The sequence below is a fragment of the Rhopalosiphum maidis genome, chromosome 1 (genome assembly GCF_003676215.2).
Source record: "Rhopalosiphum maidis isolate BTI-1 chromosome 1, ASM367621v3, whole genome shotgun sequence".
Classification (NCBI taxonomy): Eukaryota; Metazoa; Arthropoda; class Insecta; order Hemiptera; family Aphididae; genus Rhopalosiphum; species Rhopalosiphum maidis.
Genome location: NC_040877.1, coordinates 38,962,177 through 38,987,721, shown reverse-complemented (window position 1 = coordinate 38,987,721; position 25,545 = coordinate 38,962,177). Strand labels below are relative to the sequence as shown.

At 27.4% G+C, this 25,545-nt stretch overlaps 1 protein-coding gene across 1 annotated transcript; it reads left to right on the top strand.

The window, feature by feature from the left end:
* Nucleotides 1–3,020: 3,020 nt before the first annotated feature.
* On the top strand, nucleotides 3,021–19,765 carry LOC113561219 (probable ATP-dependent RNA helicase DDX31). The gene is made up of 11 exons (XM_026967517.1): nucleotides 3,021–3,265; nucleotides 3,344–3,571; nucleotides 4,320–4,586; nucleotides 4,653–4,873; nucleotides 4,978–5,236; nucleotides 5,297–5,488; nucleotides 5,950–6,140; nucleotides 6,295–6,355; nucleotides 6,488–6,587; nucleotides 7,439–7,604; nucleotides 19,524–19,765. The coding sequence occupies exons 1-11, from the start codon at nucleotides 3,149–3,151 to the stop codon at nucleotides 19,645–19,647; spliced, it is 1,926 nt and encodes a 641-aa protein (XP_026823318.1). The 5' UTR covers nucleotides 3,021–3,148; the 3' UTR covers nucleotides 19,648–19,765.
* The last annotated feature ends 5,780 nt before the right edge of the window (nucleotides 19,766–25,545 follow it).

The window sequence follows — 25,545 nt, the reverse complement described above, 5'->3', positions numbered from 1 at the left end:
CGCCGGCCGGCAACACACATATTATACACATTATCCGTTTTTGTAGCTTGTAGAATAGCGAAAATCGTAGTTTTATTCCTAGGTTTCCTTATTGAAACAAATTATATAGTACTATTGGTATCTACGTAGTTTTAGTAGTTGTATTTTTTTTTTTTATTATTAATTGAATGCATTCATATGATCAGTGGCGTATTTAGGAATTTTAGGATAAGGGCAACACATATTTTGCCGTCTCCCCCCCAATTAAAAAAAAAACTTTTACGCCGTGCAATGGTGAAACTGTTAATACCATAGAGCACCATGTTATATAAATATTATAGTATTCTATGTCTCTATGTCACACATTTGTTGTGAGTGGACCTAAAGCCCCTACCTAAATATGCCTCTGCATATTATGATGCGTTCTCGCTTACGATGTGGATTAGGCCTACTGGGGACACCACAATAAAAAAAACGCGCCTCGTGTAATACCTCATAAAGTTATTAAACAATACGGACAATGTTAATGTACGTCGTTTAATAATAAAGGTGGTGTGGAAAATTACCTAACACTGTTATTCTTATCTTATAGTTACCTTGCATACATATTTTTATTAAATAAAAATTAAATAATTATTTATATCAAGAAACGAGAAATATTAATGTCTTATAAAGTATTACAATAAAATAGTTTTGAAAATAAAATATTCTATGACTTATTATAAAAAGACTCCAAGTAGTTATTATATTAGTTCTTATTTTACAAAAACACTAACAAAAGCGGGTCAAGTTTAATATTGTCTGAAATATTGTATGTATCTATTACTTTACTTAAAACATTGAATTTACACATATTTTTATCTACTAATTATTATGTATTTTATTTTTATTTCATGTAAATTTGAAACTTCATATTTTATTAATTTACTGACGCATTGGTTACGTAGGTATTTGTGTCTTATAATAAAATACAAATGTTCGATGTGAATATGTGATTGTACACATTTGGATTTTATTAACTATATGCTACAATTCCTCTAAAATCATTATGATCTTTTACGCTAACCAGTTTTCAACAAAAGTGATTTTTTTATTTTCTTAAAATTCAAAAACGAATAGCCTTAAACTTTAAAATGTTTACTAAGTATTTATTCATTATCATTTTTTATATAAATGGTATAATTTTCAAATAATTGTAATTCATTTTGAGCTCTTTATAGACAATTATATTTGCGTGCTTTATTAGTGTTTTTTAATAGCAAAAATTGATAAATGGGTATAAATCCTTGAAAATTGAATTAATAATTTCTTAAGAAGTTGTTAATTTACTCATAAAAAATATAAAAAAATGTATATTCACAATATTTTTATAAACGTATACAGTGGCGTAGCTAGAAATGGGAGGTTAGAGTGGTATAGCCCTTTGCGACCCGCCCCCCTATAACTACACCACTGAACATATATAATATACCGTCTCCGCTTAGAATAGTTTTCTGTTTAAAATAAATTATATCTTTAAAATTAGATTTAAATTTAAATTCAACACACCTATAAAAGTGACTTACTCGTCACCAAATGTATTGGCGTATAGCAGAGCATTACCACTTTATACCTTTTTATTATAATTAGTTATTAGGACACCTGTTTTAAAGCTGAATAAAAAAAAAAATGTAATTAAATTAATATTATTTTAAATAAAATACTCATACAAATATACCTACTTATATTGCTAAATGTATAAAACTAGTTGTCAATGAAGCTGGCAGTTAATTTTCTTAACTCAGATGAGATTTAATTACTAATTAATCAATATATATATATATATATATATTATAAATAAATGTATCGTAGTTCATTTATGAGTTAGCTATTAAGCCGCATAAATAGTAAATACAATTAGATATTACTTGCCAGTTTGGCACATACCTATCGATAATAATACATAATACATTTCCATCGCGTTTTAAATAGAAATAGATACTCCTAATGTATTCGTCATCAAGTCATCTCATTTTAACATGCTAGCTTGGGTTACAATAATTACAATACGTGGTGAGCATTCCATTTATTGTATTCTAACTTCTAACCTAACCTATGTTCAATGCGACAATTCATCGATTATATACAATGTAGCGCACCTATACGTTACATTAAATTATTGAGATACAACCTACCTACATATGTATATACTATATAAATTATAATGTATACAATCAAAAGTATGTTTTAAAACAATAATATCGCCATTGTCGCATATGCAGTATACGGAGATGCTAGAGTGTGCTTAGGTGCTTAGGACCCCCAGCTTATTTTGAGCTAAAAATATTGTTAAAAGTGTAATTTTGCGTTTATAAAAATAAGTTTAATAAGTTTGTATTATTGTATTTGTAATGCACTAATACTATGGACGATGGACGTATACTTTATATATATTTATATAATTTACATATTATATAACATGCGCAATATTGGGTATTTTGGTTTGCGATGTTAGTATGTTTCCTATTTTTAATTATAACACATTTGGATTTTGGAAAGGAGACCTTAACATCATAAGCTATTGGCTTGTCAATATTTAATTTATAGGTAATTTTATTTTAGGATTTGGTTTTTACGAATTAAATGTTAAATACCTAAGTAAATCCATACAAATCTATCTTAATATAAAACTTTAATAGCATAGAAGTAATAAGCATTTCTTCTTCTAATTGTCATAGTTATTTGAAATTTCTATTCCCATTACTCCCACTACTTTTTTCTATCGGCTATACCTTTATCCTTTTTTATACGCTTCTGACATATTGCTACTTTTATGAATTACGAATATTCCGAGTAGAATTAGAGTATTATTTTTATATTTATATATTATAGACGTACTCTCGTAATCAATTTTGTTCAGCTCACGGACCTACTTTAAAAGTTTAAAATATTGAGCTTGTTATCAAGTTGTTTCTTTATTATCAATATTAACTGTCCTTATCATTGTGATTGCACGTGTTGTTTTAAGGTTACTGATAGGAATTCAAAGTTGAAATTTGTATTTTGTTAAATAATAATAGTTTTGGTTTGTTTAAAATATACTATTAAATGTAACGACTAACAAATCAGAAATTTGTATTAAATTTTTTAAATAGTTACATATTATTTGATTTTACATTACCTATTTAGTATGAATTGTGACGAGTTTGGGGATGGTCTAGAAAATGACTGTGTCATCAATCGCGAAAAGGATCCTGTAAACTCCAAAGTGTTTGGTGTTGATAGAAGATCAAATTTTTCAAGAAAAGTAAAAATATCTAATACATTTTATACGAAATCTTGTTATTGAATACTATTGATATATACTATTTTTTTTTGTTCACAGGAGAAAGGTAATGACGCCAGATTAAATGGAAAAAATTCAAATTATCAAAAGAGAAATAATGACAAAAAAAGTGGATATGTATCTTCAATGTTTAGAAATAATCCACAAGTACAATTACCTGTGGCAATACTTAATAAACAAGTTGACATTCAAGCTATTAATAAAAATAAGAATGCATTGTTTTCCACCTCAACATATAAGGATTTAACCGATCTGCATGCTCATATGGTTTGTTAAGAATGTATAAATACATTCTTATATATATATTTGATTATTGATATAATAATGCATAATAATGGAATATTTTCTCAAATTATTAATTATTTTTTAAATAATAAGTTTTAAATTAGGTATTCCTTATTGATATTAGAATCTTGAAACTCCGAATGAACTAAAATGGGTTGTATTACTTTCAGATTAATGTTTTATTTTTAATGAGTTGACTTGTTTTTATAAACAAGTCAATTAAACTAAAAATAAAAAAACAATAGTACCTATATATAATAAAAAAATATAAATTTTTCATTACTTTAGTCTATAGATACCTAATTATAGTGGATTTCTGTTATATTTTTGTTAGTTATACGAAAATATAATAATATAATACGTGTACAAAAATTTTTAAATTTTTAAATAAATATTAATTTTTGGACTTTTTGTCCTACCCTAAAAATGTGCTCAGACCTTTTGTCCGACTTTTTTTAAAACGGACTTTTTGTCCTCGGACTTTTCGTCCGCGATTCAATAATTTCAATGAGGAGTTATTTCTGTTAACTTACATTTTCAAGTATTAAGTGTTATTTACATAAATTATAGTTTATAATTATTGAAATGAGGTGTCATAACTCTTAAAGTATTAAACATAATTATCTACTTTACCTGTTATTTATGCTTTTTAGAGAATACTTAAGTTTTACGATATTAATTATACCATTTATATCTAATATTCATTTTTCCATTTTTTCTCTGACAATAGATTGCAAATTTGGAACAAACGTTAGGAGTGACAAAATTGACAACAGTTCAAAGTCAAACAATTCCAATCTTACTATCTGGTAAAGATGCGATGGTTCAATCTGAAACGGGTAGTGGTAAAACATTTGCGTATGCTGTTCCGCTCATTGAGTCATTACATAAGATTCGACCAAAACTATCTCGAACTGATGGCCTTAGGGCACTAATCATTTTACCAACCAGAGAATTAGCATTACAAACCTATGAAAATTTTATCAAGTTATTAAAGGTAAGATCATAAAAGTATACAAAATTATAAATATTAAATTAATAAAAATATATTATACATTTGTAGCCTTACACATGGCTTGTGCCAGGTATGTTTACTGGCGGTGAAAAAAGAAAATCTGAAAAGGCACGTATGAGAAAAGGTATCACAATACTTATAGGAACACCGGGACGATTATTAGACCACGCACAGAATACCAAGTCAATATCTTTTAAATCACTTCAATGGTTAATAATTGATGAAGCTGATAGGATGCTTGATCTTGGATACGAAAAAGACATCACTAGGTAAGAATATTTAAATATTTATTTAATGCTAAATGTAATACAGGTATTTACTATGTAATATAATAGTATATAATGTAATCTTGATTTAATTATTTATATTACAGTATTTTATCTATTATTAATGAACATCGCGATGAGTCTATACCTCGACAAACAGCCTTATTATCAGCAACTTTGTCTGAAGGAGTCCAACGGCTTGCAGGATTGTCATTGAAAGATCATGTTTACATTGATGCATCTTCTATAGGGGATACAGATTCAGAATGTTTAGCAATACCAGACAGTCTTTTACAATATTATGTTTTAGCTCCTCCTAAATTAAGACTAGTTACACTTTCTGGTGTTTTGTTACAAAAATTACAAGTAAAAAATTATATTGGTATAAATTTTAAAACTCTTTAATAACTACATTTATTTTTACAGAAAGGTCAAATTTCAAGCAAAACATTAGTTTTTATGGCCACTCAAGATATGGTTGACTTTTATACAGAATTATTAACCACTGTTCTAACTTGCTTAACTATGTTCAAACTGCATGGTAATATGACTCAAGTAGAACGTATGGAAGTTTTCAAATCATTTAAAGCTGCTAATCATGGAGTTTTATTTTGCACTGTATGTTCTTTATTTTCTATTTTATAATAATTTATTTTTTTTATTAATTTACTTACCAAAAGTTGGTTGAATTATTTATGAGAAAATTGAAAATAGTTATTGTTTTTTGATTAATTTCAATTAAAAATAGAATATTTTCATGAATTCAAACAATAAATCAAAATTATCAATTCCAAAGTAATAATATTTTCCTATAAGAATTCATTGTATGCTATAAACATATTTAAATATATAAGTAACAAGAAAGTAAGAATAATTGTATTGTAATGTTTGCACCGTTGCCTTGAGTTTTGATAATTAAAATTTAATTACATAAAAATATTTTATTAATTATATTGCTTGAAATATTTAGTATTTATCTATAATTTTTATCATCATTAAAAAAATAAAAACAGCCTAAATATGTAAATGTGCATGAATATGGTGGTTAGATTATTATATTTACTATTTACTATTTTCAGGATGTAGCATCAAGAGGTCTAGATTTACCTTTAGTAGATCGTATAATACAGTACAATGCTCCAATAACACCCACAGATTATGTTCACAGAGTTGGTCGAACTGCAAGAGTTGGTCAAAAGGGAGAAGCGACATTATTTTTAACACCACATGAAGCTATGTTTATAGCTAAACTTCAAGATCATTCCATTATGTAAGACCTACAGCCAAATACTAATAATAGATCATAAGAAACTTTAGATATTCAATTTTATATTAAAAGAATTATTGATAAATATTTGTTATTAGTAATTACAAATCATATTATTATTATTATAAAGTAGTAAATTATTGTACTTATATTTTAGAGCCTCTGAATTAAAAATGGATAAATGTTTGACATCAATTCTCACAATGGAATTCGAAGGTGTAAGTATATTATAATTATTAATCAAAACACACCTGAATTAATGTTTTTGTTTATTTTATGCAAAATATAACTTATTTGTTTTTTAATTGTTAAAGTTATAAATTATATAAACATAATTTATTTTGTATTAGGAACATGTTAAAACAGCTGAAATGGCGGCTAATATATTACAATCTCGCTTTGAAACAGCAGTACTTGAACAAGATCGTCTTCATGAACTGGGGTGCAATGGTATATACTATTATTTTCATAATCATATTATCAAGGGGATTGGAAACAGTGATTTTCTATCTTTGTCTAACACACGTAACATAGAATTGTAGATGTGATCTATTTCCAATTTATTGATTGGTAAAATAAAACTATAAGAATTCTAAAAACATGATTTGAATTTGGCATAAAATCTTCTTGAGATCAACTTTCCCACATTTTTGATTTTAACTTCTCCAAACATTGAAATATATAAATTTTTTAATATAATGTTTTTAGGAATTTTTTTTTGAGGGGAGGGGGATAAAATTATGAATGTGGGAAATTATATCTCAAGTAATTCTTATCACTTCATTATATCAATAAGTATATTGGAAATAGAACATGTCTATAATCATATGTTATGTGTGTTTAGACAGACAGAAAATCACCGCTTCCAATCCCTTTAAATACTTTTGGTATTTGTGAAAGCATTAATTTAATATACCACTTTTGCTTGTTTATTTTACCTGTGATTCAGCAGTACTTTGGTAATCTAATGTTTTTTTAATACTTTAAATCAATAGTCACAATAATATATCAATTTGTGTACCCAATTTTATCATGTCACAAAATACACATATTAGTGAGTTAAATATAAATAAATAATTTAAATTGTTGACAATTTTGAATATATTATATGAGTTATATGTAATACTGAAGGAATTTAACTGAATTTTATTATTTTAAATCCTTGAGAAATATACAATATTAAATAATAAATAATAAATCATTAACCTATATTAGATTTTTACTACACAAATATCAATTTTTATAATAATTAATGCTAGTGTGTAATACTGAATTATATACCATTTAATTGTGTATTACAGCTTTTAAGTCATGGGTTAGATCTTATGCAAGTTATCCAAAAAGTAGTCGAGAAGTTTTTAACTTTAAAGATTGCCATCTTGGCCATTACGCTAAGAGCTTTGCTATACGAGATGCACCAAGAATAATTGGAGGAATTGGTAAACCAAAGAAAGATCCTAGAATGAAGTTAGTAAATCTTATTACATTTTACTCTAATTTTACTTTTAAACTTTTATAATTATTCAATTTAACAAAGATAAAGTTGTATCAATATTTAAATAATTTTTATAGTGTAAAGACGTATTTTTCATTTTTATTCAAAAAGAATTCTTTAATGGTTATTTTATTATCATTGTTCAATGGTAGTTATATTATTAAATACTTGATTATGTGTTGATGTTTTAACAAATTTTAAAGAGAAATATTCAAATATGGATACATCTTTACTATTAATATTATATAAGAATTAAACATATTAAATTGTTAACTATTGGCAATTTCGTATTACCTCGTTGCTCATAACGTGCAATCGCCAATAAAACAATGATAAAAAGCATATAATTTTTAAATATATTGTAATATTATACCTAGAAGTATAAAAACTATAATTAGTTTTTTAAACAGATATAACTAAAAGTTAAAATATTAATTAGAAATAATAACAACCTTTGGTAAGTTAAACATCTCTAGGAATCTAGGATATTAAAGAAAAACATAATATGTTTAAATAACAATTTATAATTATTTATTAATATTATTATAATAATAGAATAACTTATATATTATACTTTTATTTTAAATATAATTAATTTATAAATATGTTGAATAAATTTAATAAAATTAAATTAAATACCTTGGTAGAGAATTTTTAGGATCCATTAATAAAATTCAAAGTTGAATAGTAGGTATATTGGATTATTATTTCATTTTTAAATAATTGAGACATTTGAGAGTAAAAATGTTTTTGTATTTTTGTATGATATTCTGAAGAGTATTTTAGTCCTTGAGTGCATTCAATTTCTAATTTCTAAACCTTAAAATTAAAAAATATATGTATATATCTCCTGAAACATGCAACATTAATCATTATGTTATTTATTCAGTCTCAGCCTAATAATTACAATAGTTTAACTGAATTTTATACAATTTTAAATGATTTTTCACAATCACTCATGATTTGCTCAGTTATAGTTGTGATATTGTTAAGGTCTGGTGGACTGGAAAATTGTTATTGAAAATACAACTCTTAAGTTTATTTTTTTAAACATATTTTCTTTGGTCTAGGTAATTGATTCATAAGATACGATTGTTAGTGTTTTGAACGTTAAGTGAAACCATTTTTGGCCTTAAAACGTTTCATTATAAATTACAGTTTGTTATGTCATATTATATTCAAGGTAATCAAATTGCAGTACTTTAATATTTGTAATAAATAAATATATTTTATGTGTTAATCAAAAATTTAAGAATAATAAGCGATTAGACCTTGGGAATATTTAAGTAAACTACTATTAGGTATAGGTTATTATGCTGCTATACTAGGGTACCAAATACCAATGTGGTACCAAACCAAGACAATATCAATAAATTAGAACTATAGATGCACATTGCTGCAACTATTTTGAGGAAATAAAATAATAGATGAGAAACAGGTGAGAGGAGGATGTTAGCAATCAAAATATTCACGGTACTGACTCAATGTGTATGGCTTTACTTGTTCAACTCAAAACCAAATGTTAACAAATATTCATTTTTCTGGCCTGGAGATTTGCACCGTTTTTCTATAAGTGCCCGATTGTTCCGAACTGTGTGATAATCGATTTCAAACACAAAGGACGACAGCAAAAGTGTGAAAATGGAACGGTTTTCTTTCTAACACTCCACTTTCCATTGTGTAAATGATTGTAGTATGATTACTGTGTTCAGCTTACTGAAAAATTACTCTTAATTTGTTTTCCTGGCTAAGATGATAGATTCTATACTACCTGTATATTGTATAATGTATATAGGTAGTACTGCTACACCTGTACTGTTCCAAATATTTTAAACAACTTAATGGAAAATTCAATGTAAACCAAAATTGTTTGCGATAGAAAATGAAATCGTCTATAAATTGGTAACGATCGCGATTTATCGACATATCGTGTACTTACAAGTTACTAAATAGTATATTAAATTGTTGGACATCCATCACTTAATTTCGTAGAATCGTATGTATTGTTAAAAAACACAAATATTCCTACCATATTATCGTAATACTACAGTAACAGTATTATATTATAAACATTATTACATTTATCTAGGATGTAGTGCAGACGTGCTATGTCTGATTAGGACTACGACACTACGAGTGATTACGCACTCAATAAAATACTCTGCAGTGTTAAGTCAAAATGATTAAAAAAATTGATGTTTATTATTTTTTTGGAAAAAGATTTCAATATTTTTCAAGTATTTTCTTTTTTATTTTGCAGATAGTTACTTCTTATACACAATTATAAAACAATATTTCTAAGAAATTAAGTGATTTGTATGGTTCTTAAATGCCACATTATTGAACAGAATTCTTACTAATATTGAAATATAATTCACATATTATAGCCGAATTTATTGTTGTGAAAGTGGTGATTTTTATTATTTTAAATTTTAATGTTTAATTATTGAAATTATTTGTTTACTCATAATATGATTAAGAATAATTGTTCATCTTTTATTTTTTAAATTATTTTTTTTTTTAAATGATTTACTTAAAAATTAATTGTATTTTTATTTATTCAGGTGTTTATGTACTTCAATCTTACACATGCATACGCATCAATCAATTGTTTATTTTTCGTATTTCAGCATCTAATAAAAGTCGAAATTTAGATGGCTGATTGCCATTTTCTCTATCTTTCACTTTCGTCTTTACTTAAAATATAATTCAGTATTTATTGATTCGCAATAATTCAAATAATTTAATAATTCGTTATTAATTATTTTTTAAACTTTGTCGTCGTTATTATTTATGATTAGTGTTTTTTTTTTTTTTTTTTTTTTAGTACGTAATATTTACACAATATAACACGATATAACCAATGAAAATTAAGTACCCATATTTTAGAAATTACTGTGTACTATATAATTTAAAATGAAAAAGAATTACATTGTGTTGTTGTCAAGCTTATTACTGATTTAACATGATGTAATAATAATACATTTCATACATAATATATTATACGTCTTAAGCTGCGTCATAGGATTATTTTTTTAATTTTCCGGCTGGAAGATGAAACGTTTCTGAAACGATCTATTATAGATATTGTATCTTCGTCGTCGCAAGTCATAATAATATATAATATAAGATCCGATTGTTATTTATTTTGTTATTAGTTCTACAGTTTGCAGCAACAATGCCTAGGCGATGCGTACTTGAAAAGATTTTGGTTACAGGTCAATTGTTATTGTCAGAGCGGTTCAGCTGGAAAATCGGGCTCTGAGTACTGAGGAGGGGGAGGGTAAATAACAATAAGATATCCAATTATTTGGCTCGGACCAATTACCGATTGGATGTGCGCCTTGGGTTTCCCGATTATGTAACCGCATATGCGCCACATAATCTTCAAGGACGATTGGAACATTTTTCTTGTTCTTTTTCCATCGACCGTATATACTTATAATACATTATAAATTATTATAAACTCTAAAAAAATATAAACGAAAGTATTCTAATAATTCTTTTACCATGAATGTATTTACAATAGAGTTGAACTGTTGTAAATCGGATAGGTATTTGTATATAAATTCAATAGCTATATATAGGTTACAACTTATAACTATCTGAATAAAAAACATAGATAATAGTATGTCATTTAACAAATCCAGACTTGCCCATCTTGTGTTAGTAGCATATATTATAGACTTGCACCTGCTGTTATCTGTCTTGTCAAAAATTATTTGAATGTAAAATTATTTACGAATCAATAGTATACCTACATACAGTTGTACAACTGTACTTAGGTAATATATTCGTTTTAATACACATACTTATGTAATAAATATGACTTATTTTACTTGTTATATTTAGTTAATAATTATCAAATTGTTATCTGGTTTTTTATTTTTTTATTATTTTACCCATCATCAATATATTTAAACTAACAAGACATCTGCAAAAAAAATTTTTATACGATTATGGCTGCATTAATCAACACCTACTAAAGTTCTAAAAAAATTTAAAAAGCTTAACATCCGCTATTTGTTTTGTGGACAAGTAACCGTAATTATAACAACTATTATACTGCTAATGAGTTCGTAAATACGTATAGTTTGCTGTATTTTTAAATCATCTTTATTTTGGCGTATAATATTTTTATATCGTTGTGTAAGACATTTTATAAAACAAATATTATTGTCGATTACTGCGTTATAGATAGATATGGATTTACATTTTATGTAAAGACTCCCTAGCAATTATTCAGACAGTGTATTATGTAATGATACTGTATAATACAATAGCTTTACTAGTCTGATCATATTATAATCATCGAAAGTTAATTAACTTACGTATTACTGTATAAATGCAATATAAAGTTAATATATAGTTAAATGTTAAAAATCTAGTACATTTAGAGTACCTATCTACCGCTAAATAATTACCAATATATTTATACGCCGTGTTTAATGCGCATTATATATCTATATAATAAAATTATATTATCATATTATAGTTCGGTATAAGCAGTGAGAGAAGAAAGACATAGGTAACACATTGCAGTATAATAGTCAAACGGGTTGCATTATATATATTCGTCTCGATTTGATATAGATATTATGTCTACAACAAAACTATATAATATTATATAACTGCACTCAAATAAATCTTTAAAAACGCGTTTCATTTATTTCTTGGCAATATCACAACAGCCCATTAAATTATTTCCCTTAATTTCTCTTGTTAATTTCTGCTGACAAATCACCAGTAATTTTGATCTCGGACACTGTATAATAATTTTTTCTTCACTAACAACATGTTATTTGCCATAGTATGTGTATAGTTAGGGAATTCTGTAGCAGTTTATTACTAACATGCGGTATGTAAACTCATTTGACCGAAAAACACATCGTTTATACCGGATGATCCATTTAACAGAAGACACTCATTATTTCAAAAACCATTGTCGTTTTTAAAAATATTTTGTATCATTAAAACAGTATTTTATAAAAAAATAACTTTTAATGATAACTTGCCTTTTTAATTATTTATTTTAATGTAGATATTTTTTTAAGTTCCTCGTTTGAATGTATACAATTCAAAATTTGGAAAAGTAGTTTATGAGTTATAAGTACTTTGAGAAATGTTATGTTACTTTTACTTTTAAACACAGCCACACAAAATTTTGGTTAACTACTATACGATTATCTAATCTTTAAAATATTTAAGTTATTACTAAATATAAAATACTTGTCCGGTTTTTGATTTTTATAGATCAAAAAACTGAATAATATTTTGATTGGAATATGAAATTAAAAATGTATGGTGTCGTCCAATAGAGTAAACAATTTTAAAATATGATGTAAAATACAATTTTAGGTTTAAATTTTTTTCATATTCCGAATAGAAATTTTATTTGACCCTGCTATTTATTGCAGAACTATAAAAAAAATAACAGCATTGAAAGTCCTAAGCACTAAGTTTTAAGCTTTAATCGTTACCTTGGATCCTTAAAAATGCTTTAAGCTTAAATTTTGTGGTGGTTTCTGGCAGTAATTGTGATATAGTTAGTATTTGTTGGGTTTTATGGGAAGGAGAGCGCGTAAAAGTTCCGCTTCTTAAAATTAAATTCCCAATATTTTCATGTGCTCGAAATTTTCTCTAAATATTTATATCAGCATATTTTATTGACATGATATAATTTTTGAAATATTTAATTTCTTTTTGTACTATTATAAATATTTAGAATTTTCTACTTTCTCAGATTTTTTTTAAAAATTTTTTTTTAGTTATCAATACTTTAAAATTTTAATGTACAATGCAATGTTCCTCGTAAGTTGTTCTTACAATAATTAAAAAATTCATTTTAACATTTGAAGGGTACAGCGGAAAACAGTAGTACCTAAATTAATATTTCGGGGTTGGACTTCAAATTGTTTTCTTAAAACTGTATATACTATATATAATCTTTCTTTAGCAGTATATCTAATCTTTTTATTTAATAGTAGCAGACTGAAAGATTTTTTCACTCAATCGATTTTAACAGTTAATATTACTCCTAATTTGTTATCATATCAAACCATAAAATCAAAATAGATAAAAAATGGACTGCTACCATTTTTCCCGTGTATCGTTCAATTTAATTTATATGTGTTTGCAATTCAAATTTTGAAAAATTTGGATGATTTAGATGGATTTTAGTTGTTTTATTATATTTTAAAAAACATGTTATTTATAAGTCGTTAATTTATCATTGAATTCAAATTTAACTTATCCTTTACAGGATACTATATTATAGTTTAGTATATTATAGTATTATATATACTATATTTATTTAAGTGCCTATTGTTATAAAAGGTTATGTACAGATTTAAAATGTGTTTGTAATTGAAGAATTAAGCACATAAAAAAAAAAAATCATTAAATAAAAATGTGTCAGGTTTATTTTGGATTATAATATGTAATTTTTTAATGATTTAAATATCTCGTGAGAATTTATTTAATGTTAGAATGTACAAATGTAAACACGACTCGATTTAATAATGTATGAAAGTTGCAGGAAACACGCGCTTAAAAAATACAAAAATAGCATAACATAAATTAAAGAATTCGTAAGAATAAACACGACTTTCAACTATTAAAAAATAAATTGTTCATTCAAATAAATATTTTCATGAATTATTTCATGAAATGAAAAAAAATACAACATATATGTAATATTTTCAGAAGGTATAATAAGATGACCGTTAGATAATTATTTTGCGATTTTTATTTTTTTATTTATTTATTAATATAATTGTTTCAATACATTGAGTATTTTTATAATAACAAAAACAATTTAGACCTATAATCTACACATATAAATTAGGTATACATTTAATAATTATTGGAGTTCAGTTTAAGTATACAATTTTTTTATATATCTGTAAAGATATATAATAATGATATTAATGCGCCATTAGTTTTAATATATTGTAGTGTGTGTGTGTGTGTGTGTTTGTGGTGTATAGATATGCAGACTAACTCCGGAGAAGCCGAGTGCTGATATAGGTTGGTAGGTATTTTGTTTTTTTTCGTGATAGTTTTGATTTTCTTGGAGTTGGATTTAAAATTCGTTTCGGCTGCCGGCCGCCGGGGTCGACACTGTTTAAAAACTTATTAATTTCTCGACGCACACTGATTATAATCGAACAACAATCTCATTGTTTATAAGGCGAGCGCGATGAAGAAAAAAAAATTTAAACACAAAAAGGATATGTGTATACTGTATAGGTACACGGAGAAGAAGGTTTTTAAATTCTGGTAGCTGCAGGGGTTCTCATAGTCTGCCCCCCATCGGTCCTGTGTTTATCGGTCGCAGCTCCCGTCTGACAAAATCCTTTCATCATTATCGCCGCATCACACCCTTTTGTTTGATACGCGCACATACTCACTCGATCACTATTGTATAGTGTAAAACTTGATACATATTATATACTGCACCAGCAGATATAGACACGTTATTAACTGCTGCCTCACTTATTATTATTATCATTACCATCATCATCAATTGTGTTATAATGATTAAAATGGTTCGGGGGCCTTTTACCGATCCTCTTTTGTTATCGACTAATAAACATTATGCCGAGACAATGGTTGATTTTTTTTCACTCGTCCTAGGCCTATTATAGTTTATCAATAAATTTTAGAAAAATTTAACAATTTTTTTTCAAGCATTATTGTACTGTATAAATATTGTAACGTTATAACAACATTAAACCATTGCAGCTCATTTATTAATATTCTTTTACATGATATGTTTTCGTATAAATACTGTTTGCTAAAAAATGGAATGATTATAATTACACCGTTGTTGCGTTAAGTGTAGGTATACATCAATGTAACTAATTTAATCAAATCAATTGTAATATCTAATTATAATATATATATATAGATATATAGTGTCAAAATCTCCAATTAATTAGTGTTATATTACACTAGTATTATTAATTTTTTCATGGGAGGTCAATGATATGTAAAGTATGATGCCAATTCGAGTATATGTTACATCATTAAAAAGCAGTGCACCAGCTTCAGAATGTTGAATTCAAATTGTTTAATCGAATGTTATTTATTGTCTGTGTATTATAATATTTCTGTATGTTAATGACTGTAAATAAAATATAATTGATAAAAATACAAATAAATAGTATATAAATAATCATTAATTTTTCTAATGAAATAATGAAAAAGATTTTTCGTTTAACATTAAATTATATTTTGTCAGTAATTGCAGATTACAATTTTAATACTGATATTATATTACATTGAATGTTATTTGTATCAAATATTGAATGAAAACAAAGTATCTAATTTCAGTGATAGCATACCGAAACTTTAATTGTTATAAAAACGTTTTGCAAAAAATTTCTTTGCTAAAAACGATCTACGTATTGAACAAAATAAATACTGTATTTGACACGATGTATCAGATGCAGGAGCGCAATTTTACTCCGTACGACGATGTATTATTATATTATTGCTGATGGTTTACAAAGATGAACCATATTAAGTTTAGGTATTAGGACGTACCTGTTTTGGTAACGTGTGAGACGCGCCAATTGTATTGATAAATTATCGTCTTCGCGCAAAACGAGTTTTCCATATAATAGGGATTTCTGCAAAGCGTGGCGTGCGAATAGAATAGGGACAACCCTCTCCCCCACGATAAAATTATGAGAAACGTTTGAAAAATAAACATCACCAGTAATACGCTGCGCCGCGTGTATGTGATATAAAATAGGGTGTTGTGTTGCGCTTAATCCCGTGGTTGTTAATAATGATAGTTAACATCGGGCTCGCACAAGCACACATGACGATAACAAAAGAGCCTTTCAAAACACTCATTTATTTATTGTTCAAGATGCTTCGTCGTCCATTAATTTCTCAACTGGATCTCGACCATATCACAACCATAGCAATAATATAATAATAATAATGATGATGATGATGATGATATAATATAATAATATATGTCTTATATGATATTAGACGTAGAACAAAAGGATCTGCACCCCATCCACCCTCCTTCCCTTATTACAATACAACCCATACTTTTATACATGATATTGATATATATATATACATAGAACTCAAAACTCTCGATTGATACGCTACCTTTACCGTTATAATATATTATGTTACTGAGAAAGGCCCGAAATTATTTGTCAATATTCTGAATGGTGCAAAAAACAACTTTTTTCAGCTAAAGCTGTAGGATGCAGATAATATTGTTTAGGCATAGGCAAGCTAGATTTCTGCAGTAGATGACGATCGAGAATATACGGATACCAAAAATATTTTAGCAGTACCTAGCACTATAAAATATAAATATTACATTTAATATTAAATAGACACAAAAACTAGAACATTTAATTAAGTTTTGAATTTAAAAAGTAATGATTCTGAACTAAATTAAACTACAAAAATGATTGTACTGTGTGTATAGTTCTATATAGGTACCAGACAGTATAACCGAAATAATATTTAAAACTTAACTAAAAAACTAAAATTTGATTCAAAATTACACACAATTTTTATTATGTGATAATTAAATAAATATATTGAATAGGGTGTAAAAGTCTCATAAAATTCGACGGCTTTGATTATATCATAATTTAAAATATATATATATAGGCAGTTACTTATTCATAGGAGCAAGTAGGGAGTGATGAGGATAGTTTGCGCTTTCACCCTCAAAACAAGAATTCAAGTCATGGTCATCATAATTTTTCGTAGCTATTAATTATTATATCAGACACAAAAATAAATAAATATACACACTATTTTTCTATGATAAAACCATTAAAATCAATAAATTCTTTGTTTCACTCAGAATCTAAAATATATTTAAAAGTGATAAATATACTAAATGGAAAATATCTATTTAAAAATTCATAATAGTTTTTAAATGTCTTATTCATTTTGAATAATTTTCAAAGAAAACTGAGATGGGAGTTATTTGATGGGTGTTTGAGCTGAAATAACCCATCCCTCACGGGTTTGTAGGTTCTTAGCAAATTTAACATCCCCTGGATTTAAGGTCTAGTTGCGCCGTTTTATGTGCGTACTCTCGGTTGTGTAACTGGAATCCACCGTTATCAGCGCAGATGACGCAATTGTGATTTTATATGTTTGACCGGCGCCGCTGCCACCACCAACCTACCGGTTAGTATTAGACAAATTGCTTGGTGATTATTTGAGGTATAGTGCGATCGTTGTAAGAGTGTAAAGAAAATTATAAATTAGGTCACGCCACCACCGGGGCGATTTTATATTTAGTAACCGCCACTAATCAGCTCTTTTGCACGGACAATTTAAATTTTCTACGGTCTGTCGTGAGCGCCGCTCTAGACGCGAACGTCGACATCACCGTCGTAGCTAAAACAACAACTACCTAGTTTACTTAGGTCGCGTGATACCACAAACAGTTTTTGCGAAGTTCAAAAAATATAAGTACAGATGAGTGACTATGCACACCACCATTTTCCTTTTAATTGCATTTTAATTTAAATCTTGATTTTTGGAACTTTTAAGTGCCCTTACATAAAAAAATTAGATTGTTTAAAAGATGGTTATGATGATTTGAAACTTAAGTAATTAATACTAATCCATCTGGCATCTATATAAATATTTTTTTATCTATTTCATGTTTTTGTAAGATAATTATAAGCACTTTTATCCTTGGTATATACATTACAATAATTCAAAAATTACTAGTTAAAATTTCGGTATGGGTACACCAATATTTTCAGTAAAAAAATCAACTATTTTACAATTATCATTAAAAAAGATTGTTTTTCACCAGAAATATAGAAGTTTATACCGTCATGGGACACTCCTTAATTGGTATATAGATAATCTAAATAATTGAAAATACGGTCCTCACGTATACTTAAAAATATTAAAAATCAGAATTTGAATAAATTGAATTAATGAGAGCGAGCATGTTTGATGAATCACTCTATTTAACAATATTATGTAGGTATATAATGGGTATTATTGCACGTTGAGCGTACCTATATGCCGTTGTAGCCTGTTGACGTTGTCGCCGATGTGCCGCGTCTCCGTGAAAACCGGTGGCGCGGGTCACTGCATTCGTAAACAAAAATTTTTTATTCAGGAATAATATACAATCTTTACATGTTGTATAAAAAAGAAATTAATTAATTGAGCATACATGCATCATATACGAGCGGAGAAATCCGCGCCGTTGACGGAATTCCGGAAGTCTATTTACGCAATTTTCATACTCTATAAGAGGCCCCATTTCCTATTTTTAGGCGGCGAGGAGTTGGATTGCTGGAAAGGTAATTGGGATTAGACGCTAATAATATAATAGTCTGTAATCTGAAGATTTGAATGGCTCTGAAAACGATTTCTAAATCGCTATTTTGCCTTTATTATCGTGTATTATCTTTGTTTGAGATATATTATACTAAAAGCTGTAGGTACCTTCGCAAAGAACACGGGATTGAATGATTTTAATTTTGTTTGTATTAAACGTTTTTATCAATCTACAGGATTAAATACCATATTCTATAGTTATAATATATGTTTAAATAGGTTTTTAAAAGTGAATTTAAAATTAAATTCCTCCCGCTGTACTATGTGGAAGCCACAGCATATATTTGTATTTTGTGTAGGTGAAAAAAAAAATATAAAATTCTAAAATCTAAAGGTTCATAAAGGACGAAACATGGCAGAAGAGATTAGTCTGGTCAACAACGATACCTTTACAACATCGTTATTGGTTATTTTTTTAAATGATTTAATATATTATGTAATTTTACTTTTTTTGAGTTTAGAATTTTTTGTGTTGAATATAATATTGATACAATACTTAAAATTTCTGTTTACTATTTTTGTTACAGAAATCAAAGAAAAATTCCGAAGACCGACAGTGGAGCTCTGTTTAAGAAACGAAAATCGGATAAGAGTATTTCGGCCTCGGAGTTCGACAGTGGAATGAAGGCGAAAAAAAGGAAGATGAATTGAAATCTGACGTGCCGTGCATTAATTTGAGTTTATGTAATCGACAACTATTGCAATACATAATAACGACAGATTTTTTTTTTCAAAAAATAAATTATAATTTATTTTCTTCACTTTTTAAGTTATTATTTTTTTTTATACATTTAACAATTTCGACTCTGGACTGACAAGACTTGCAATAGAATAAATTGTTATAATTGCATACGAAATACATATAACAGAAATTGCGAATAAATCGACAAGATCCTAACGTAAGTTTGGTACGGTCTAACTAAAAAAAAAAATTGTAAATACGTATTATAGTTTAGCGTAAGCCGTTGATATTGATGGTTTGAGATGTTCTTGTAGACGTTTTAGAGTTCAACATTTGTTATTATGGCGAATCGTATAACGAGAGGTAATAATAAAAATGAAAAAAAAAAACGTTTTATACATTATTATTTGTGCACATTTTCCCCACGGCCATATAATAAGGTTTGCAAACAAGTAACAACTGATAAACTACTTGTGTATTTGTTTATGTGTGTTCCTATTGTTGTACGTGTATACGTAGGCACACTTAACGGAATGAATTTCGAACATTTCACAATCTCATTTTAATTTTAATTTTTAATTAATTATGATCATGCAACGAGTGAATAATCAACGCTGTACATACGTGTACATTCACACGTAAGTATAATATAATATTATTACTATTATTATTATGCGCGCGTCCGCAACACGTTGGAATATACCGCGTGGTTAAAGTATCCATAATAACGGTTACAATACTGAACGGTCTGAACGACATAATACATTGTTTATTTGGTAATACTTTTGTATAGGTTTACTATTAGTTACTACATATATTTGATATACTATACTTGCGTTACACTTAACGCAATATAATATGATAACATTTAAAAATTATTCCTGTTCTCACGTTTATTTAAATTTTAATATGAATATTTTTTTTTTGCTTCATTCGATACAAAAAATTAGAAAAGTTGTTACTTTTGTATTAGTTTTGAGGCAGCCACAGCCAATTTGTACAAATGTTGTTTGTATCTGTGAACTGGTCGTCTGTATGATAAAATGTCAATAATCACGCAAAATCAAAACCATGGCGTCTGATAAATATTATTATTTGTTAGAGTTTAAACACGTTGAAAAAGAGAATATTTTCTTCGAAATAATTTCATATTGTATTTTGTATACCTTTTTTGCAAAATTTTTTCCAACAAAGGAGTTGCGTGTTAATAATTAATGTAAAACAATATAATTTTTTTGTTATTGCAGTCAGCATTTAAAAAAAAGGATAATATTAGCCATTAGGTGACATTATGAGTTATGACAATATCTCGAAAATGTTCTCCTCTCTTAAATTTTGGTAATAATCATTCAAACTCTAACATTGACCTTATGTAGTTTTACTATATATTTCCAGTTCGATGTGCATACTCCATACGAGTATTAAAGTTCTTTGAACTTTTAAGGGTAGAAACTCCGATCGAGATTCCGTTAAGAGGGGCGATTGTAAACTCGGCCCGTATTTTTTTCAGGTAAAAATTATTGACGTGTAAAGTCGGCCCGAATAAAAATAAACCTATAATTTTATTATAATATTTTTAAGAACCATTTAGCATTACCCAGAGGACACCGCGAGAAGGCGTTTCTCATTATCTTCCAAAAATTATTTTCATATTTTAATTTATGGTATAAAATTCGTAAAAATGTAGATAAAATGTTTCAATGTTGGATTCAATTTGAGTATTCAATACAAAAAATGTAAGTAAAATTTTAAGTATAAAAAAGTATAAGAATATAAGTAAAATGTATTTATGCAAAATTGTTAGTGTAAAAAAATGTAAAAATATAAGCAAAATTGTTAAGTTATTATATTTATTGGTCAAAATTGTTGGGACGAGGTAACCACGGGCCTAGTTTACATTTGCCCATTAAGAGAGTCTCATAATTTAGAGTTCAGGGGTTTCGGATACAAATTTAACATCTACCGTTTAAAGAGCATAATGTATGGTGATAAACATTTTTTATCGAGTACTTCCTTTTTTTATAGTCCTTTTTAATAAATAGTCAGGATAACAGTTCTTATTCTATATTCGAACAACTTAATAATACAATTGTAATAAATTGATATTAAATACTATAATTTTCAGATCATCATAGTTCCATCATGTTATCGTAAGTATTTATAATTTAATTATGTACTCGATAAGTAATTTATAAAATTTTAATTGATATATTAATATAATTTAAAAAAAAAACCATCTCACATAACAAATACCAATAAAAAAAAAAAAACATAATTCTCTTAAGAAAAAGAGTGTTTTCCCATAGCACACTTCTTAGATTATATGAAAAGTCTAAGGATTTAAAAGTATGGTTATACCCATTTACAAATTCAAAAAATTATAAAGTGTTCATTACTAAAGAAAAAAATTGAAGTGAACACACTTTTCGTAAATCACCCTAATGATCGATATCATAATATAATTATTCACTTAAATACTCATCACAGTCAATTATGTGGTCGAAAATAACACCACATAGGTATGTGGACGATATATTAGGTATTACGTATGTGTCCAGAGCGTAAACACTATTACAATTTATCATAACTCGTGCGTCGTGTGTTGTCCGTGCAGTATATAATATTACCAAATTAAAGGGACAAATTATATGTAATTGGCCAGGTGATGATCCACTGTCTTCGACGAAGACGACGCGCGACGTTACGGCACACCGTGCGCGTATACTCGTGTGTAGGTAAGGCACACACACACACACACACACATTTTCTTAGCTCAAGGCTCAAGGTTAAATCAATGACCTCACCCGTGTGTGTCTTTTCCTCGCCAAGGATATTAACGATAATAATAATCGAAATTTTAGATAGCTTAGAGGTAGTAGTCGTCAGATTGGTACTTTGTTAAGCGTTTTCCATTAATGACTATAGAGCGCGATATAGGCGGCGGCAGGCCATCAGGTGTCTATCGGTTTATTCGTATACGTATAGGCATATATATATATACACATACCTATGTAACGTGATGAATTTTAATTGTAATGTGCCACTACAATGAGAGAATACCGCCGCCGCCGGTAGCGTTGTTTTGTCCGATTCAATCACATGCGATAACACACACACACACACATACAAGCGCGCGCGCGTTAGATTTTAATAATAATATAATATTATAAAGGTAATATACGCGCTGCAGCAGAGCCGCAGACGAGTCTTTATTTTATTCGAATATAATCGTACTATTATTATATATTTATATATGACGCACGGCAGCTATTGCGACACAATAAAAGACCCTCCGCGAGATTTCGTGCCGTAAACAAGTGTATTGTAGCTTGATAGGTAGCAGTGGCGGCTCTAGAGTTTGATTCTGGGAGAGGGGGGCCATAAACATCACACAATTTTTCTAAAAAATATTTTATAATATGTTTATTCAAATTAGTGCCATATATTTCCCACGTTAGTCATTAGTGCAAAATATTATACAAAATAAATATACATATATATATATATAATAATTACATTTTATAAAACGAATTCTAATTTTCGATTTTTATTTTTAGCAAATCTATCAATAACTTTATCTATATATATATAGATATGTCTCGACGAATGTGCATGAGAGCGAGGTTAGGTTATAAATTAAATAAATATAAATATAAACAATAATATAAATTATGATTTTATTTTTTTTTTTAATGGTTAATGATTTTATGTTATTACTGCTGTTATTGATTTTTATATGACCATATTATGTTTGATATAATTTGACTAAAACTTCCAAAAATATAAAAATACCTATTGGGAATTGGTATGCTATTTTAAAATTGTTCATTAAAGTGAGATTAAGAACATTAACAGTTATTGGTGTTTTACTTAAATTTATATCTATATAACTATATTATGCCTAATGTTAAAAATAAAAATATATTTAATTGATTATATAACCATATAAAATTATTGTTTAACGCAGGTAAAATGGCCTACAGTAGTTTAAAAAACTTTAAAAATACATAATATGCACTATATCTTTTTAGCGTTTGAAGTTAGAATTATTATAAAATTTGTCAAAATTCCATACTAATAATAGAAACTTAATTCCGTCTCCGTTCATTCCGTTCATAATAGTTTTGTATTGTGTGTATAACCTATATTATTGTAATCATTGAAAACATTATTTATTAAAACATTTTTTTTTATTTTTAGTTAATAATCTAAATTCTAAAGTTATAATATAGTAAACACTTATTGAAATGAAATAAAGAGTTTAGAGTAAATAAATTAATCAAATAATTTTAAATTTAATATGTTGAAATAATACGTATTATTACAATACAAATCGCAAGCCAGACTGCCAGAGGTTAAATTTTTTACAATGATGGTAACTATTTTGGTCGTCTGTTCACGTAAAATGGCTGTGGTAAAATGAAGCTACAAAAATTAAAACATTTTAAACGATATTAATCTGAACGTCTGAATACAACAGTCGTTAAACGGTCAAACATATTAACAATAAGAAATCAACCAAATTAGAAATATGTATAGAAAATCCGAGAGTTTCTGTTGGAAAATCATTTTCATACTACAATACTACATAGGTACTAGTGTACTACGCGAAAATATAAGATAGCGACTAATGAGAATTTACAATTAAATGATAACTAGTAAACTCATATAATATAATATTATAAACCGCAATAATATAAGCGTATCATATTATACATATTATATTATTATTGAATTAGCCTGTTTTTTTTTTTGGATTTTGGGGGGGCAATGCCTCCTGGGCTCCTCCCCTAGAGCCGCCATTGATAGGTAGCGGTATATTGTAAGTATAATACGAAAACCATAATTTTAATTTTGACTTTTAAATGATCTCAATAATAATTAATATATTATGGAAATAATCATCGTCAATATGACACCGTGTCGAGCAACTAGATGGTGGTTTGTGGACATAAATCCCTCACACTAGGTCGCATCTGGAAATGAATTTCGGGAGGGGTTTTAGCTAAAAAATTGTGTTCTGATTATATTATAATATTGTATAATAGATTATTTTACTGTCACAAAGTATAACACAAACAAATTTTGGGAGGGGGAGGTTGAACCCCCAAAAACCCCCTAGGTACGGCCTTGCGCTACAAGTATGATGCTTTAGCATATTAACATATACCCGCAAAATATGACCACACCATACTCCTATAAATACCTAATTGTGCTCTAAGATAACTTTGAAAAACGATCAAGTCAGGATTGCAATCCGGGTTTTCATACGTTATTACTTAAAATATCTGAGTTGCACGTGGCTCTTGCTTTTTCGTGTTATGTCCAAGTTGTAGCCTGATTAATATAATTAAAAAATTAAGATGAGTCTATCGTGTTTATAATATTATTACTTTTATCTATTTAAAAATAACAACTACTTTGCGAATTATTGTTATATAAATATGAAACTTTTCATTATTCGAAGTTAAAAAACTATATGTTTTACAGACCGACTATATGATGCACATCTAAATATTTTCATGTACACTGATATTTTGAAAATATTCAATAAGGCTTTGCTCGCTAAAATAATCGTAGAATAAATATAATAGACATAGAAACATTTATAAGAATTACTATGGCAGTATAAATCGCAAAAAAAACGCTTGCCAAGTCAGAGATCGGCACGTAAACTTTCTAGCTTGATTTTCAATTTTTAGAAATTTATTAATTGTATGCAATATGTATGTATAATGTATTTTATTTTTATTTTGTGAGATAGATCTCTGAAACCGGAGATCGGAATTTGTCGTTTGGGATCTTGATAGATTCACATTGGCTAGGAGAAGCGCAGTGAAGATTTTCAGAATTTTATCTTTTATAGT

Bases quoted from the DNA above. Each gene is read 5' to 3' on its own strand.
- LOC113561219 (XM_026967517.1), top strand. From the start codon at position 3,149: ATGAATTGTGACGAGTTTGGGGATGGTCTAGAAAATGACTGTGTCATC. The intron at 4,874-4,977 runs GTAAGAATATTT...TTTATATTACAG, and splicing joins TACGAAAAAGACATCACTAG to TATTTTATCTATTATTAATG. The intron at 6,588-7,438 runs GTATATACTATT...TGTGTATTACAG, and splicing joins TCATGAACTGGGGTGCAATG to CTTTTAAGTCATGGGTTAGA.